The sequence below is a fragment of the Anabrus simplex genome, chromosome 1 (assembly GCF_040414725.1).
Source record: "Anabrus simplex isolate iqAnaSimp1 chromosome 1, ASM4041472v1, whole genome shotgun sequence".
NCBI classification, from domain to species: Eukaryota; Metazoa; Arthropoda; class Insecta; order Orthoptera; family Tettigoniidae; genus Anabrus; species Anabrus simplex.
Genome location: NC_090265.1, coordinates 1779973717 through 1779991755, shown reverse-complemented (window position 1 = coordinate 1779991755; position 18039 = coordinate 1779973717). Strand labels below are relative to the sequence as shown.

The 18039-nt window shown below is 46.5% G+C and overlaps 1 protein-coding gene across 2 annotated transcripts in view; it reads left to right on the top strand.

Annotated features, from left to right (window-relative positions):
• LOC136883178 (uncharacterized) overlaps positions 1 to 10096 on the top strand; it is a 46227-nt gene extending 36131 nt beyond the window's left edge. For both annotated transcript variants that reach the window (XM_067155372.2, XM_067155362.2), the window contains exon 2: positions 8952 to 10096. In XM_067155372.2, coding sequence (XP_067011473.2) covers positions 8970 to 9725 — 756 coding nt within the window. In that variant the 5' untranslated portion in view covers positions 8952 to 8969 and the 3' untranslated portion in view covers positions 9726 to 10096. The remainder of the gene's footprint in view (positions 1 to 8951) is intronic.
• The last annotated feature ends 7943 nt before the right edge of the window (positions 10097 to 18039 follow it).

Sequence of the window (18039 nt, the reverse complement as noted above, 5' to 3'; positions counted from 1 at the left end):
TACACCTAGCTGGGGACTATTGCACCCTAGTATAGCTGTGGGCTCGTCAGTTGGATAGCTACACCTAGCTGGTGGCTAGTGCACCCCAGTGTAGCTGTCGTTCGTCAGTTGGATTGCTATACCTAGCTCGGAGCAAGGGCACCCCAGTGTAGCAGTTGGGTCGTCAGTTGGATTGCAAAACCTAGCTGGGGGCTAGTGCACCCCAGTGTAGCAGTGGGTTCGGCAGTTGGATTGCTACACCTAGCTGGTGGCTAGTGCACCCAAGCGTATCACTTGGCTCGGCGGTTGAATTGCTACACCTAGCTGGCGGTTAGTGCACCCCAGTGTAGCTGTGGCGCTCTTCAATTTTATTGTTACACGTAGCCGGCGCCTACTGCACCCCAGGGTAGCTGTGGGCTCGTCAGTTGGATTGCTACACCTAGCTGGGGACTATTGCACCCTAGTGTAGCTGTGTACTCGTCATTTGGATAACTACACCTAGCTGGTGGCTAGTGCACCCCGGTGTAGCGGTGGGCTCGTCAATTTGAATTGCTACACCTAGCTGGGGGCTATCGCACCCCAGTGCAGCAGTAGGTTCGTCAGTTGGATTGCTATACCTAGCTGGAGCTAGTGCACCCCAGTATAGCAGTGGGCTCGTCAGTTGTATTGCTATACCTAGCTGGGGGCTCGTCAGTTGGATTGCTATACCTATCTGAAGCTAGTGCACTCCAGTATAGCAGTGAGCTCGTCAGTTGTATTGCTATACCTAGCTGGGGGCTATCGCACCCCAGTGTACCAGTGTGCTCGCCAGTTGGATTGCTACACCTAGCTGTGGCTAGTGCACCCCAGTGTAGCTGTGGGATCGTCAGTTGTATTGCTATACCTAGCTGTGGCTAGTGCACCCAAGTATAGCAGTGGGCTCGTCAGTTGTATTGCTATACCTAGCTGTGGCTAGTGCACCCCAGTATAGCAGTGGGCTCGTCAGTTGTATTGCTATACCTAGCTGGGGGCTATCGCACCCCAGTGTACCAGTGTGCTCGTCAGTTGGATTGCTACACCTAGCTAGCGGCTAGTGCACCCCAGTATTGCAGTGGGCTCCTCAGTTGGATTGCTACACCTAGCTGTGGCTAGTGCACGCCAGTATAGCGGTGGGCTCGTCAGTTGTATTGCTATACCTAGCTGGGGGCTCGTCAGTTGGATTGCTATACCTATCTGAAGCTAGTGCACCCCAGTATAGCAGTGAGCTCGTCAGTTGTATTGCTATACCTAGCTGGGGGCTATCGCACCCCAGTGTACCAGTGTGCTCGTCAGTTGGATTGCTACACCTAGCTGTGGCTAGTGCACCCCAGTATTGCAGTGGGCTCCTCAGTTGGATTGCTATACCTAGCTGTGGCTAGTGCACCCCAGTATTGCAGTGGGCTCCTCAGTTGGATTGCTATACCTAGCTGTGGCTAGTGCACCCCAGTATTGCAGTGGGCTCCTCAGTTGGATTGCTATACCTAGCTGTGGCTAGTGCACCCCAGTATAGCAGTGGGCTCCTCAGTTGTATTGCTATACCTAGCTGTGGCTAGTGCACCCCAGTATAGCAGTGGGCTCGTCAGTTGTATTGCTATACCTAGCTGGGGGCTCGTCAGTTGGATTGCTATACCTATCTGAAGCTAGTGCACCCCAGTATAGCAGTGAGCTCGTCAGTTGTATTGCTATACCTAGCTGTGGCTATTGCACCCCAGTATAGCAGTGGGCTCGTCAGTTGTATTGCTATACCTAGCTGTGGCTAGTGCACCCCAGTATAGCAGTGGGCTCGTCAGTTGTATTGCTATACCTAGCTGGGGGCTATCGCACCCCAGTGTACCAGTGTGCTCGTCAGTTGGATTGCTACACCTAGCTGTGGCTAGTGCACCCCAGTATTGCAGTGGGCTCCTCAGTTGGATTGCTACACCTAGCTGTGGCTAGTGCACCCCAGTATTGCAGTGGGCTCGTCAGTTGTATTGCTATACCTAGCTGTGGCTAGTGCACCCCAGTATAGCAGTGGGCTCGTCAGTTGTATTGCTATACCTAGCTGTGGCTAGTGCACCCCAGTATAGCAGTGGGCTCGTCAGTTGTATTGCTATACCTAGCTGGGGGCTATCGCACCCCAGTGTACCAGTGTGCTCGTCAGTTGGATTGCTACACCTAGCTGTGGCTAGTGCACCCCAGTATTGCAGTGGGCTCGTCAGTTGTATTGCTATACCTAGCTGGGGGCTATCGCACCCCAGTATAGCAGTGGGCTCGTCAGTTGTATTGCTATACCTAGCTGTGGCTAGTGCACCCCTGTATTGCAGTGGGCTCCTCAGTTGTATTGCTATACCTAGCTGGGGGCTATCGCACCCCAGTATAGCAGTGGGCTCGTCAGTTGTATTGCTATACCTAGCTGTTGCTAGTGCACCCCAGTATAGCAGTGGGCTCGTCAGATGTATTGCTATACCTAGCTGGGGGCTATCGCACCCCAGTGTACCAGTGTGCTCGTCAGTTGGATTGCTACACCTAGCTGTGGCTAGTGCACCCCAGTATTGCAGTGGGCTCCTCACTTGGATTGCTACACCTAGCTGGCGGCTAGTGCACCCCAGTATTGCAGTGGGCTCGTCAGTTGTATTGCTATACCTAGCTGGGGGCTATCGCACCCCAGTTACCAGTGTGCTCGTCAGTTGGATTGCTACACCTAGCTGTGGCTATCGCACCCCAGTGTAGCTGTGGGCTCCTCAGTTGGATTGCTACACCTAGCTGGCGGCTAGTGCACCCCGGTGTAGCAGTGGGCTCGTCAGTTGGATTGCTACACCTAGCTGGCGGCTAGTGCACCCCAGTGTAGCTGTGGGATCGTCAGTTGGATTGCTACACCTAGCTGGGGGCTAGTGCTCCCCAGTGTCGCAGTAGGCTCGTCAGTTTGATTGCAACACCTTTCCAGGACCCTGTCGCTAGTACGCCGTTGAGACACCGCTACTACTAACTAAAACAATCCAAACCAAACCCCATGGCGCAACAGATGCAAAGGCCCTTGGCCTACCAAGCGACCGCTGCTCAGTCCGAAGACCTGCAGACCACGAGGTGTCGTGTGATGTGCACGACGTATCCTCTCGGCCGGTATTCTTGGCTCTCTATACCGTGGCCGCTATCTCACGGCCAGATAGCTCCTCAATTGTAATCACGTAGACTGAGTGGACCTCGAACCAGCCCTCAGATCCCGTGAGAAATCCCTGACCTGACCGGAAATCGAACCCGGGGCCTACGGGTAAGAGGCAGGCACGCTAGCCTACACCGCGGGGCCAGCACAACTACTACGACTAAAATGTCTTCATTCTGTCCCTGAAGGGGAAAGCGGTAATGCCGTCTCTCAGGCCAGGGAGATGTTCGGATAAGGTGAAGGTTTTGGCGGCCGTGGCCTATACTGGGAACTGTCCCGGCGTTAGTGTTTCTTAAAAATCTGATAATCATTGTATAATGTAAAGTTATAGTTATTTGTGTGTTACAAATATTGTAAAATTATATCTGTGGTTTGTGTTTTTATTATCATAAATTCCCATTCATAACTCGTTACTAGAAGTGTATTATTTTACGTTAGGATAGACACTGAACCAAACTACAGTACGAGAGTTAAAAAATGGAAAACGAACAGTGAAATTAATAGTACACTATTTAAAAGCCGTACATGGGAGTGACAATATTATAAAATATTGGATAACACTATCATCTCTCTCTCTCTCTCTCACACACACACACACACACACACACACACACACATACACATACACACAAATGCTGTTAAATTTTACTTTGCGAAAATGAATATGTCATAGATATGTCCTTAAAGAAATGAAATTCAAATTTATTGTTATGATTATGATTATTATTTCTTTCTTAATCTGTTTACCGTCCAGGGTTGGTCTTTCCCTCGGACTCAGCGAGGGATCCCACGTCCGCCGCCTTAAGGGCAGTGTCCTGGAGCGTGAAATTTGGATAGGGGAATACAACTGGGAAGGAGGACAGTACCTCGCACAGGCTTCCTCACCTGCTGTGCTGAACAGGAGCGTTGTCGGGGAGATGGGAAGATTGGAAATGATAGACAAGAAAGAGGGATGGATTCGGCCGTGGCCTTAAGTTAGGTACCATCCCAGCATTTGCCTGGAGGAGAAGTGGTAAACCACGGAAAATGAATTCGAGGACGGCTGAGGCGGAATCGAAACCCTATACTCATTTGACTTCCAGAGGCTGGTTGGACCCCGTTCCAGTCTTCAGACCACTTTTCAAATATCGCGGCGGAACCGAAAATCGAACCCGGACCTCAGTTTGTGGCAGCTAATCACACTAACCACTACACCACAGAGGCGGACCTCAAATTTATAATGATTATTTATTTGCATCGTTTTCGAGGAACATCTGTACGCAATTTGAAGTCGGCAAAAGGAGGGTACTGAGTCAGGGGCTATGAAACTAACTCTAATGAAATAATCGGTTTACTAGAGTATGATCAGAGGGCTCTTTGATAACAAAGAATATTCTATATGTCTCTCAATAGTTCACATCGCAATCTGCAAGTTATCATCAGCCATCTGTACTCAAGTCCCCCATCTGAAAATATATCTCTCAGTCATGGCCATCCTTCAATTCTTCTCAGCACAGCCTGCACGGTTGCAAGGAAACTTCGTAGCACACTTTGTATCGCTAACTTCGTGACGCAAGTTTTTGTAAAAGAGAAGATGAAATGTACTAAGAATACAGGGAGCTTTCCAATCGTTCGCACCACACCACACCTTCTGAAAAGAGTCCAAAAGTCACTACTACGCAGTGGCGGCTGGTGGTCCTCGAAGCTGGGTGTTGCACCAAAATTTTCAGTGTCGCATTTTTACAGCTTACAGAAATAACAAGGAATTCTATTATCGTTAAGTAATGAACTACATTCCTACTAAAACTGAAATATATCTGGCTATTACAACCCAGGAAATAAGAAGCTAATTATACACTATAATTACAATTATTCCAATGCTTTACATCCCACTAAAGACTTTTTTACGGCTTTCGGAGACGCTGAGGTGCCAGAAGTTAGTCCCGCAGGAGTTCTTTTACATGCCAGCAATGAAATGGCGTATGGCTTTTAGTACCGGGAGTGTTCGAAGACATGTTCGGCTCGCCATGTGCAGGTCTTTAGATTTGACGTCCGTAGGCGACCTGCACGTCGTGATGAGGATGAAATGATGATGAAGACGAAATATAGACCCAGCCCCCGTACCAGCGAAATATACCAATTGTGGTTAAAATACCCGACCCTGCCGGCAATCGAACCCGGGAACCCTCTGGCCAAATGCCAGCACTCTAACCATTTAGCCATGGAGCCGGACTACATGCCTGTAAATCTACTGACACGAAACCGACATATTTGAGCACCTTCAAATACCACCGGATTGAGCCAGGATCGAACCTGCCACGTTGCGGTCAGAAGGCCAGCGCCTCAACTGCCTGAGCCACTCAGCCTGGCACAGCTACTTTTGCCTCACATGAATTGAAAATTTGCCGTCCTGTTTTTCATTGAAACAAGATGTGGGTAATATTGAGGAAGATCTGGTATGGCGTGGAAAAGCAAGTTAACTGTGCAGTTAGGGTCGCGCAGCTGTGATAGTGGGTTCGAACACCACTGCCGGAAGCACTGAAGATGGTTTTCCGCGGTTTCCCATTTTCACACCAAGTAAATGCTGTGGCTGTGACTTAATTAAAGCCACGGTCGCTTCCTTCCACTTCGAGCCCTTTCCTATCCCATCGTCGCCGTAAGACCTATCTGCATCGGTGCAACGTAAACCAAATATTGTAAATTTAGAAAATAGAAATGAAATTACCTTTGCGAGAGGAGAGAAAGTAGGAATGAAGTAATCTCCGCAGAGTGGCGCAATCTAACGGGGACATTTGGAACTGGACTTGCTAGTCGCGTGCAACTCCCTGAGACCGATACTGGTGGGCATGCTACCTGATGCTATGCAGGCTTAGGCTCGTCACTGATGAGGTACACTGCGCCGCGCTGTTAGGGAGTTGCCGTAGTAAAGCAAACCCCCTGAGTTTTATTCGAAGCCAGCAGCGTTTATTGGCCCGTTACGAAGCATGAGTACAGCGAAGGACCAAAGATGGTTGATTTTAACATGTTTTCGAATATATGTTAGGTTTATTAAACTAAAACATTAGAAGGGAAGACGACAAATGAAGTTTAAAATTATTGGGAGTTGTGCAACACTGCAACAATACCACGTACCGCCCCTGCTACTACGCCATTGTAAAATGTGCATCGAAGTAGGAGGGGGCATATTGAACATCTACTGTAATCAAACCGTTCGGTGTATTGTTTCCTTCGCTCAGTGTTTCATCTCGTTTACCATGTTCTGCATGAAGGAATATATACAATTGGGGAATGGTAACATTGCATCTTCGAGAACGTTAAATAATAAAGAACGATGCTGAGACCAACAGACCAGAGGAGAAACGAACTGGTGCATTCCTTGACTGACAAGTGTGTCGTAATTACAGTGTGTCCTTGTACTGTGTGTGCAGTTACGGCTGTTTAATGAACGAACTGTGGATATTGCCTGTAAGAGACGAGGACAGTTCTGTGGAACGACGAAACTTGTGCATAAGCGCGGAGCATTATCTCTGTCTCCATCATACACCCCAGTCCCCCTCCCTCTCCTTCTCTTCCTTGAAGCACAGCTGCGACTTGTGCTCTGGCATAGTAAATACGGTGAGTTCGTCAATTTGAATCGCGCATCGGAAGATAACAACGTAACCTCGTTTTCGCGAAAGAAAAATTTTCTCCGCCAATCCGATTGTTCCATCTTTCTTAACATAACACGAAGAGCATCCCGAATTATTTTTGTCGACAGAGTTCTGATACACCCTGTATGTCTCGGATCTGGTAATCATCCGAAAATGTGTGTAATGAATTATTGCCATGTAACAAAATGTCTGATGGAAGTGTAACTTAGCAATCGTACAGGCTGCCTTGTAAAGTATGGATGCATGGCCAGACAGTGTTGCCCAGCAACCACGCAGGCATTCTTGTTAAGTATGGATGCATGGCCCGACAGTGTTGCCCAGCAACCACGCAGGCTTTCTTGTAAGGTATAGATGCAGACAGTGTTGTCTAGCAACCACGCAGGCTGCCTTGTAAAGTATGGATGCATGGCCCGACAGTGTTGCCCAGCAACCACGCAGGCTTTCTTGTAAGGTATAGATGCAGACAGTGTTGCCTAGCAACCACGCAGGCTGCCTTGTAAAGTATGGATGCATGGCCCGACAGTGTTGCCCAGCAACCACGCAGGCATTCTTGTTAAGTATGGATGCATGGCCAGACAGTGTTGCCTAGCAACCACGCAGGCTGCCTTGTAAAGTATGGATGTATGGCCAGACAGTGTTGCCCAGCAACCACACAGGCTGCCTTGTAAAGTATGGATGCATGGCCCGACAGTGTTGCCCAGCAACCACGCAGGCATTCTTGTTAAGTATGGATGCATGGCCAGACAGTGTTGCCCAGCAACCACGCAGGCTGCCTTGTAAAGTGTGGATGCATGGCCAGACAGTGTTGCCCAGCAACCACGCAGGCATTCTTGTTAAGTATGGATGCATGGCCAGACAGTGTTGCCCAGCAACCACGCAGGCTGTCTTGTAAAGTGTGGATGCATGGCCAGACAGTGTTGCCCAGCAACCACGCAGGCATTCTTGTTAAGTATGGATGCATGGCCCGACAGTGTTGCCCAGCAACCACGCAGGCTTTCTTGTAAGGTCTAGATGCAGACAGTGTTGTCTAGCAACCACGCAGGCTGCCTTGTAAAGTATGGATGCATGGCAACCACGCAGGCTGTCTTGTAAAGTATGGATGCATGGCCCGACAGTGTTGCCCAGCAACCACGCAGGCATTCTTGTTAAGTATGGATGCATGGCCCGACAGTGTTGCCCAGCAACCACGCAGGCATTCTTGTTAAGTATGGATGCATGGCCCGACAGTGTTGCCCAGCAACCACGCAGGCATTCTTGTTAAGTATGGATGCATGGCCAGACAGTGTTGCCCAGCAACCACGCAGGCTGTCTTGTAAAGTATGGATGCATGGCCAGACAGTGTTGCCTAGCAACTGCACAGACTGTCTTGTAAAGTATAGATGCATGGCCAGAGAGTGTTGCCCAGCAACCACGCAGGCTTTCTCGTTAAGTATGGATGCATGGCCCGACAGTGTTGCCCAGCAACCACGCAGGCTTTCTTGTTAAGTATGGATGCATGGCCCGACAGTGTTGCCCAGCAACCACGCAGGCTTTCTTGTAAGGTATAGATGCAGACAGTGTTGCCCAGCAACCACGCAGGCTTTCTTGTAAAGTATGGATGCATGGCCAGACAGTGTTGCTCAGCAACCACTCAGGCTTTCTTGTAAAGATGATGCTTGTTGTTTTAAGGGGCCTAACATCGAAGGTCATCGGCCCTTTCTTGTAAAGTATGGCTGCATGGCCAGACAGTGTTGCCCAGCGACCACGCAGGCTTTCTTGTAAAGTATGGATGCATGCCAGACAGTGTTGCCCAGCAACCACGCAGGCTTTCTTGTAAAGTATGGATGCATGCCAGACAGTGTTGCTCAGCAACCACGCAGGCTTTCTTGTAAAGTATGGATGCATGGCCAGACAGTGTTGCCCAGCAACCACGCAGGCTGTCTTGTAAAGTGTGGATGCATGGCCAGACAGTGTTGCCCAGCAACCACGCAGGCTTTCTTGTAAAGTATGGATGCATGCCAGACTGTGTTACCTAGTAACCGTGCATACTGTATCTTATGGCTAGCGGTGATCTGAAATTAGCAGCCGTTGATAGATAGCCATGACCGAGAGACAAATAGGACATCTTTAGTACCATTTTACCTTCCCATAGGGAAATTTGACACGAACATTATTTTCTATTAACAGTGTTACCATTTTCATTTCAGATTGAAGAGGACTCGAAGATGGGACTAGGAGACCAGCTGATGTACCTCCTGTTGCTGTCACTGGGTGTGTTACAAGTCTACTGTAGAGAACCAGTACTCATCAGTGCTGAACCTGCACTCAACTTGGCCATTTATAGTAATAACATTGATGATTTTGAGGGTCTACATGATGTTTCGCCGCTTGGACAGAATTTGAATGAAGTCGTCGACATTATTATAAAATTCGCCCAAGAAATAATTAAAAAGAGTGGTCATGCTACAGTGAAAATTCCAGATGTTCAAGAACACTTCAGTAAAAGAATACATCATATTAAGATCAGTGGTGATTTCAAAGCCGAGAATGGTTTCTTTAAAGATTTATCTTCCATACGCCGAACATCTGATGCCATATTGTCTCATTCCGGTGATAATGTAACTGTATCTGTTGGTTTGGGGATGGGCACACTGGAGGCTGGTTATGACCATTACAATGTTAAAGTAGAGCATGTTAGTATCAGTGGAAATATCAAAGCTGAAGTGTCGTCGAACTCTGTTTTTGTCAAAGTGAATGTAGTTCTGCTGGAGAAAGGCAAATGTAACCTGACTCTCCAGGATCTGAGGATAGAGTTAAATGGGATAGAAGTGCACGTGGGAGGAAAGCAGAAGCCTGTGGACTGGATACTATCTAAGATCGCTACGAGTGTTGCAAAACACATCAAGGACGATGCCATACGTGAAGCCGAGAAACGTTTGAGAGAGGCTGCTCAGAAGGCATTGGATAAGTATCATTGTTGAGTAGTCACGTGTGTTACCTCTGTGACAAGAATAAGAAAGGAATAATAGATAAAACTAGCTTAAGCACACGTTCTTTTCAGAGGATATGAAAAGGGATGAAGGTAGTCAACTAATTATGCATAATGTATAGCTTAACCAAAGAAACACAGCGTACAAATAGTCTAATAATATTCCGTTTCTCAATCTTTCGTTTCACATTTCTTCTCATTGCATGTTTTCTATTCGCAATAATGTAGGCAATAATGTCGCAATGATATCAATCAGCGTTGGTTCTATATAAAAAAGCAAAGCTTTCAGGACAAACTGTTCAAAATTAAATTTAAAGAAAGATCTGTTTTAAACATTTCTAAATAAAGCTGACTGTTATCAAAATATCAGCAAGACATCATTCATTTCCCCTTCTTAGCCCCCTATCTTTCTAAAACATCTCAATGCCAATTAACCCAGCACCTAACTTAACATATTTTATTGTAAACCATGTGCTTAATTCTATATAGGTATGCCAGGCCGTTTCCATGTGATTTTCGAACGAACAGACAATTACATACATACAGGCATACATACTTACATGCATGCAAACATATAGTCCGCGCACGTTTTAGCGATATTTCTTTGTACGGGCGTTGCCTAGGCAACGGTACGGGTAGGTGGAGTAAGGAGTGACCTCTCACGGTTCCGGTAATACTGCCAACTCAATGAAAATGAAATCTGAATTGAATCGATAATATGATCGATCGATATTAATTTTCTAAACCTTTATTATCCTAAGCCAACAACTGTGTCATACACGCTTTATATAACATTATATAACATTTCTCGATGAGAATCTTGTTCCCAGCATGAATTCTATAGTTTGGCTTTGCTGTGTAAACAGGAACAGTACTAGTACGTAAAGTGTACGCCAGATGTCACACAACGATGCATAAGCGATTCTGTGTTTCAAAGGTTGTCAATACGAATCTCGAAGATGCCCGAGGTCGACTTATTCAGCACTAGGGTGTCCATGTATCGCTAAAAGGTGCTCGTACGGTACACATACGTACATTTTAGGGTTGTCAACTATCCCGTATTTCACGTGAATTCGCGTATTTTGGCTTTTTCATTTTATTTTTTGTCAGATCCCTTGTCCCGTATTCTTTTGCATCTATCGCGTACTTTTGTAACTTTTGCAATGGTAGTTAAAATAATGTATTTCGTCTGACACGCAACGACTTTCCCTACAATCTCTGGTCCTGTTCTGCACAGGTGAACAAGTAACCGGCAACAGCGCCTGCTCTGCCAGAAACTGGAGGAAGGACGACATTACGCTAAGCTAGAGAACGTGAGCGTTGTTCTAGTCAGATGGTGATTTCGTGTTTTAATATGAGTTGCGGGGAAGATAGGGCGAAATCACCCCTAAAGAAAAACCTAAAAACATGTATGTTTACCGTTCATGTTGGGAAGAAACATATTCCTGGATTCGTCCTGTGAAAGCTAGTTGTTTCAAATCCTTCTGTTCAATCTGAAAACGGATATTTAGTGTGGCACATGGCAGCAATGCTGACTGTCTTCAACATCCAAAAACTACAGGTAAGCTGTAAGTTAATTTTGTAGTACCAGTATTTTATTTTTGGTGCAATTTAAAATTATGTAAACATGAATTTAATTTAGTAATATACACTGACTGACAGAGCAAATGCAACACCAAGAAGGAGTGGTCAGAACTTTATGCCAATTGCAGGGTAGACTGACGTCACTGAGGTATGCTCATGATGTGAAATGCGCCGCTGTGCTGCGCACGTAGCGAACAATAAATGGGACACAGCGTTGGCGAATGGCCCACTTCGTACCGTGATTTCTCAGCCGACAGTCATTGTAGAACGTGTTGTCGTGTGCCACAGGACACGTGTATAGCTAAGAATGCCAGGCCGCCGTCAACGGAGGCATTTCCAGCAGACAGACGACTTTACGAGGGGTATGGTGATCGGGATGAGAAGGGCAGGTTGGTCGCTTCGTCAAATCGCAGCCGATACCCATAGGGATGTGTCCACGGTGCAGCGCCTGTGGCGAAGATGGTTGGCGCAGGGACATGTGGCACGTGCGAGGGGTCCAGGCGCAGCCCGAGTGACGTCAGCACGCGAGGATCGGCGCATCCGCCGCCAAGCGGTGGCAGCCCCGCACGCCACGTCAACCGCCATTCTTCAGCATGTGCAAGACACCCTGGCTGTTCCAATATCGACCAGAACAATTTCCCGTCGATTGGTTGAAGGAGGCCTGCACTCCCGGCGTCCGCTCAGAAGACTACCATTGACTCCACAGCATAGACGTGCACGCCTGGCATGGTGCCGGGCTAGAGCGACTTGGATGAGGGAATGGCGGAACGTCGTGTTCTCCGATGAGTCACGCTTCTGTTCTGTCAGTGATAGTCACCGCAGACGAGTGTGGCGTCGGCGTGGAGAAAGGTCAAATCCGGCAGTAACTGTGGAGCGCCCTACCGCTAGACAACACGGCATCATGGTTTGGGGCGCTATTGCGTATGATTCCACGTCACCTCTAGTGCGTATTCAAGGCACGTTAAATGCCCACCGCTACGTGCAGCATGTGCTGCGGCCGGTGGCACTCCCGTACCTTCAGGGGCTGCCCAATGCTCTGTTTCAGCAGGATAATGCCCGCCCACACACTGCTCGCATCTCCCAACAGGCTCTACGAGGTGTACAGATGCTTCCGTGGCCAGCGTACTCTCCGGATCTCTCGCCAATCGAACACGTGTGGGATCTCATTGGACGCCGTTTGCAAACTCTGCCCCAGCCTCGTACGGACGACCAACTGTGGCAAATGGTTGACAGAGAATGGAGAACCATCCCTCAGGACACCATCCGCACTCTTATTGACTCTGTACCTCGACGTGTTTCTGCGTGCATCGCCGCTCGCGGTGGTCCTACATCCTACTGAGTCGATGCCGTGCGCATTGTGTAACCTGCATATCGGTTTGAAATAAACATCAATTATTCGTCCGTGCCGTCTCTGTTTTTTCCCCAACTTTCATCCCTTTCGAACCACTCCTTCTTGGTGTTGCATTTGCTCTGTCAGTTAGTGTAATTACGTCATGCATACAAGGAGAAGGACGTAAAGGAGTCTTCCAAAATTTCTAGCTTCCATTCTTCTGGAGGTAGCTCAACGAAAAGTGGATTAATCAGAGCTGTTGCAGCAGAATTGACATTTGTGCATGGCACAGTGAAACGTAAGCTAAGCTACAATAGCTTCGGCTGCAATTTTAAAGTCGCGAAGGATGTATTCAGTGATTCTAGTGTTACGAAAAAATGCATTGCATGCGTACGAAAGCTGAAGCAGTAGCGAAAGAAATTTCAGCTGAGAAAAGTGTTTTAAATTTTGTTACAGTTTCAAACGATTCCAATAAGTCGAATTAATATTTCTCTATAGCAGGTAGGAAGATGCCACCGATTGTTTTGAGATATTTTGATCCCGAAACCGGAATTCAAAATAACCTTCAGGATTTGAAAGAAGAGAGCAGTGAAACAGCAACATCTATCCAAAATTTGTTGAAACATTCTTTGGAATCCCATAAACTTGATATAAACAATGTTGATGCTTTTTGTGACAACGTTAATTTTGGAAAGCATAATTCAATATTCAAACTGATAAATTATTATAAACAAATCTTTAAGACAAACTGCACAATGACAAGAAACATTCCTGTGATTTCCTAGATACTGATTTAGAAAATTTGGTCCTAAAATTGTATGGTCACTTCTCCATTTCAGCAAGGCAAAAGGAAGTTCCAAAATCCTTTCTGAATTTTTAGATGTAGAATTGAGTGAAATTCTCAAATATGTAAAAAATACATGGCTTTCCTTAACACGAGCAGTTGCCAGAATAATTACAAATTGGAAGCCCATTAAAAGTACATGAAAGTAGTGATGATTGTTCAAAGCTCTAAAGATATTTTTTAATGATTTTGACGACCTTAATAGAGGGCTAACGCTGGAGATTTATTTAACATTTTTCCCCATGTTGGTGCGGTCTTTTAGACATTTATAAGTTTTTAGAACGCTCTGATGCTATCATAATGGAAACTTTTGAGGCAGCCCAGACTCTGAGTAGTAAAACTGATCGTGGAATGACATTAGTAGACGAATAAGTTTGAGTGGTGTCTTTAAAAGTAGGAAAGATCACAATATGAAGATAAAGTTGGAATTCAAAGTGACAAATTGGGGCAAATATTCGTTTATAGGTAGGGGAGTTAGGGATGGAATAACTTACCAAGGGAGATGTACAATAAATTTCCAGTTTCTTTGAAATCGCTTAAGAAATGTCTAGTAACAACAGACAGGAAATCTGCCACCTGGGCGACTACCCTAAATGCAGATCAGTAGTGATTGATTGATTGATTGATTGATTGATTGATTGATTGATTGATTGATCGATTGATTGATTGATTGATTGATTGATTGATTGATTGATTGATTGATTGACAAAAGCTTTCTCATACAGATGTCAATCAATCAATCAATCAACCAATACTGATCTTCACCAGCCTTAAGACATAGCCTACACATTTGCCAAGTGACATTGTACGGCCATCCATACTTTACGTCACAGCACACACGGTTGATAGGTTACATTGTCTGGCCATCCATACTTTACGTCACAGCCTGCACGGTTGCTAGCTTACATTGTCTAGCCATTCATACTTTACATCACAGCCAGCCCGGTTGGCAGGTCACATTGTCTGGCCATCCATACGTTACGTCACAGCTCACATGGTTGCTAGGTTATATTGTCATTGGCCATCCATACTTTACGACACAGCCCGCACGGTTGCTAGGTTACATTCTCTGGCCATCCATACTTTACGTCACAGCCCACACGGTTGCTAGGTTACATTGACTAGCCATCCATACTTTACGTCACAGCCCACACGGTTGCTAGGTTACATTGACTAGCCATCCATACTTTACGTCACAGGCCACACGGTTGCTAGGTTACTTTGACTAGCCATCCATACTTTACGACACAGCCCACACGGTTGCTAGGTTACATTGTCTGGCCATCCATACTTTACGTCACAGGCCACATGGTTGCTAGGTTACATTGTCTGGCCATCCATACTTTACGACACAGCCCACATGGTTGCTAGGTTACATTGTCTGGCCATCCATACTTTATGTCACAGCCCACACGGTTGCTAGGTTACATTGACTAGCCATCCATACTTTACGTCACAGCCCACACGGTTGCTAGGTTACATTGTCTGGCCATTCGTACTTTACGACACGGCCCACACGGTTGCTAGGTTACATTGTCTGGCCATCCATACTTTACGACACAGTCCACACGGTTGCTAGGTTACATTGTCTGGCCATCCATACTTTAAGTCACAGCCCACACGGTTGCTAGGTTACATTGTCTGGTCACCCATACTTTACGTCACAGCCCACACGGTTGCTAGGTTACATTGACTAGCCATCCATACGTTACATCACAGCCCACACGGTTGCTAGGTTACATTGTCTGGCCATCCATACTTTACGACACAGTATACACGGTTGCTAGGTTACATTGTCTGGCCATCCATACTTTACGACACAGTATACACGGTTGCTAGGTTACATTGTCTGGCCATCCATACTTTACGTCACAGCCCACACGGTTGCTAGGTTACATTGTCTGGCCATCCATACTTTACGACACAGCCCACACGGTTGCTAGGTTACATTGTCTGGCCATCCATACTTTACGACACAGCCCTCACGGTTGCTAGGTTACATTGTCTGGCCATCCATACTTTACGACACAGTCCACACGGTTGCTAGGTTACATTGTCTGGCCATCCATACTTTACGTCACAGCCCACACGGTTGCTAGGTTACATTGTCTGGCCATCCATACTTTACGTCACAGCCCACACGGTTGCTAGGTTACATTGTCTGGCCATCCATACTTTACGTCACAGCCCACACGGTTGCTAGGTTACATTGACTAGCCATCCATACGTTACATCACAGCCCACACCGTCCCTAGGTTACATTGACTAGCCATCCATACGTTACGTCACAGCCCACACGGTTGCTAGGTTACATTGTCTGGCCGTCCATACTTTACGTCACAGCCCGTACGGTTGCTAGGTTACATTGTCTCTCCATTCATACTTTACGACACCGCCCACACGGTTGCTAGGTTACATTGATTAGCCATCCATACTTTACGTCACAGCCACAGGGTTGCCAGGTTACATTGACTAGCCATCCATACTTTACGTCACAGCCCACACGGTTGCTAGGTTACATTGACTAGCCATCCATACTTTACGACACAGCCCACACGGTTGCTAGGTTACATTGACTAGCCATCCATACTTTACGACACAGCCCACACGGTTGCTAGGTTACATTGACTAGCCATCCATACTTTACGTCACAGCCCGTACGGTTGCTAGGTTACACTTCCGTCACGCATTTTTTTACATGACGCTATTTCGTTACACAACTTTTCGGAAGACCCCCGGCTCTAAGACACATTATTTTAAAAATGACACATGTAGCGGAGACGGGCAACGCGTACGCAGCGGCATTCAAACAGTTCGGCAAACGTTTGATCTTCTTGGCCACTCACTGGCCTAGCGGGGGGAGATTTATGACGGCAGTGGGCTTTAAAACGGAAGTTCGCAATCCCCTTCAGAATTTCTTACAGCTCTGTTGCCAATGCACCTCTTGTTAAATACACGTCAGTCTCTTTCTTTCAACTCAGACAATTCACACTTGCTTTGTTCGCTGTTTGAAAGGTTTGGATTATTTCTTTGCTTCTTTTAATTAATATTTGTGAAGTGGGTTGCTTTTCCCTTCGCTTCATGCAGTAATGTGGAGGCCGTGGGAATCACACCTGGAGTGTGAGACATTGAGTCAGGGGATACAACTGGGGAGAATGACCAGTACCTAGCCCAGGCGGCCTCACCTGCTATGCTGAAGAGGGGCCTTGGTGGTGGATGGGAAGATTGGAAAGGATAGGCAAGGACTAGGGAAGGAAGCGGCCGTGGCCTTAAGTTAGGTACCATCCCGGCATTTGCCTGGAGGAGAAGAGGGAAAACACGGAAAACCACTTCTAGGATTGCTGAGGTGGGAACCGAACCCACCTCTACTCAGTTGACTTCCCGAGGCTGAGTGGACCCCGTTCCAGCCCTCGTACCATTTTCAAATTTCGTGGCAGAGCCGGGAATCGAACCCGGGCCTCCGGGAGTGGCAGCCAATCACACTAACCACTACACCACAGAGGCGGACAATTATTATTATTATTATTATTATTATTATTATTATTATTATTATTATTATTATTATTATCCCAGTCCCTAGTTCGTGATTTTACTTTTCCTTTGCCGGGCGAATTGGCCGTGCGGTTAGGGACACGCAGCTGCAAGCTTGCATCGGGGAGATAATGGGTTCAAGCCCCACTGTCTGCAGCTCTGAAGATGGTTCTCCGTGGTTTCCCACTTTCACACCAGGCAAATGCTGGGGAATACCTTAATTAAGGCCACGGGCACTTCCTTCCCACTCCTAGGCCTTTCCTAGCCCATCGTCGCCATAATACCTATCTGTGTCGGTGCGACATGAAGCAAATTGTAAAAAATTGTTGTACTTTTCCTTTCTTTACCGAAAGCGAGACACTGATATTAGCAGCATAAAATTAATATTTTAATAGGCCTACTTTGGTATCAATTTAAGTTTAGTCTTTGTCGAGTTTATTTGCGAATTCCTTCTTCCTGTTTTTCTTTCCTTCTTTCTTTCTTTCAACATCTGCGATCACCGCACGGGTTAAGCACGAAAAAAATTATTCTGCGATATTGGTTCATGATCAAGTTTTTCATTTTATATTTTGACTTTAGAATAAATGAAATGTTAATATGTTTAAATAATCGACGCAAAATATGACAACCTCTCTTTTGACAGCGCCAACTTGCCTTTTAAACGACACGCGCCTCTTTTGTCCAGAGGAAAGGAACCGACTGACAACCCTCATTATCACTAGGGCGGGCCATGTTTTGAGATCAGAAGATACCGCTTGGGTATGCGTTGAGCGTCAGGACTATATAAGGGGACTGAGATGACAACTGTTCGAGCTGAGCTTAGAGAGCCATTTGAGTCACTCAGCATGGCACAATATTAACTGGTCTAAAGTGTTGCTACGTTTGATTTAGCTATTACCTCTACATATAACGAACTCTTGGTAGGAGAGCAACATAATCCAGTGTGCAGTTCTTTTAAATCTTTGCATAGATCACTTTTTCTTTCTGGTCTTGTCCCAGTTATTTAGTGTCGGTACA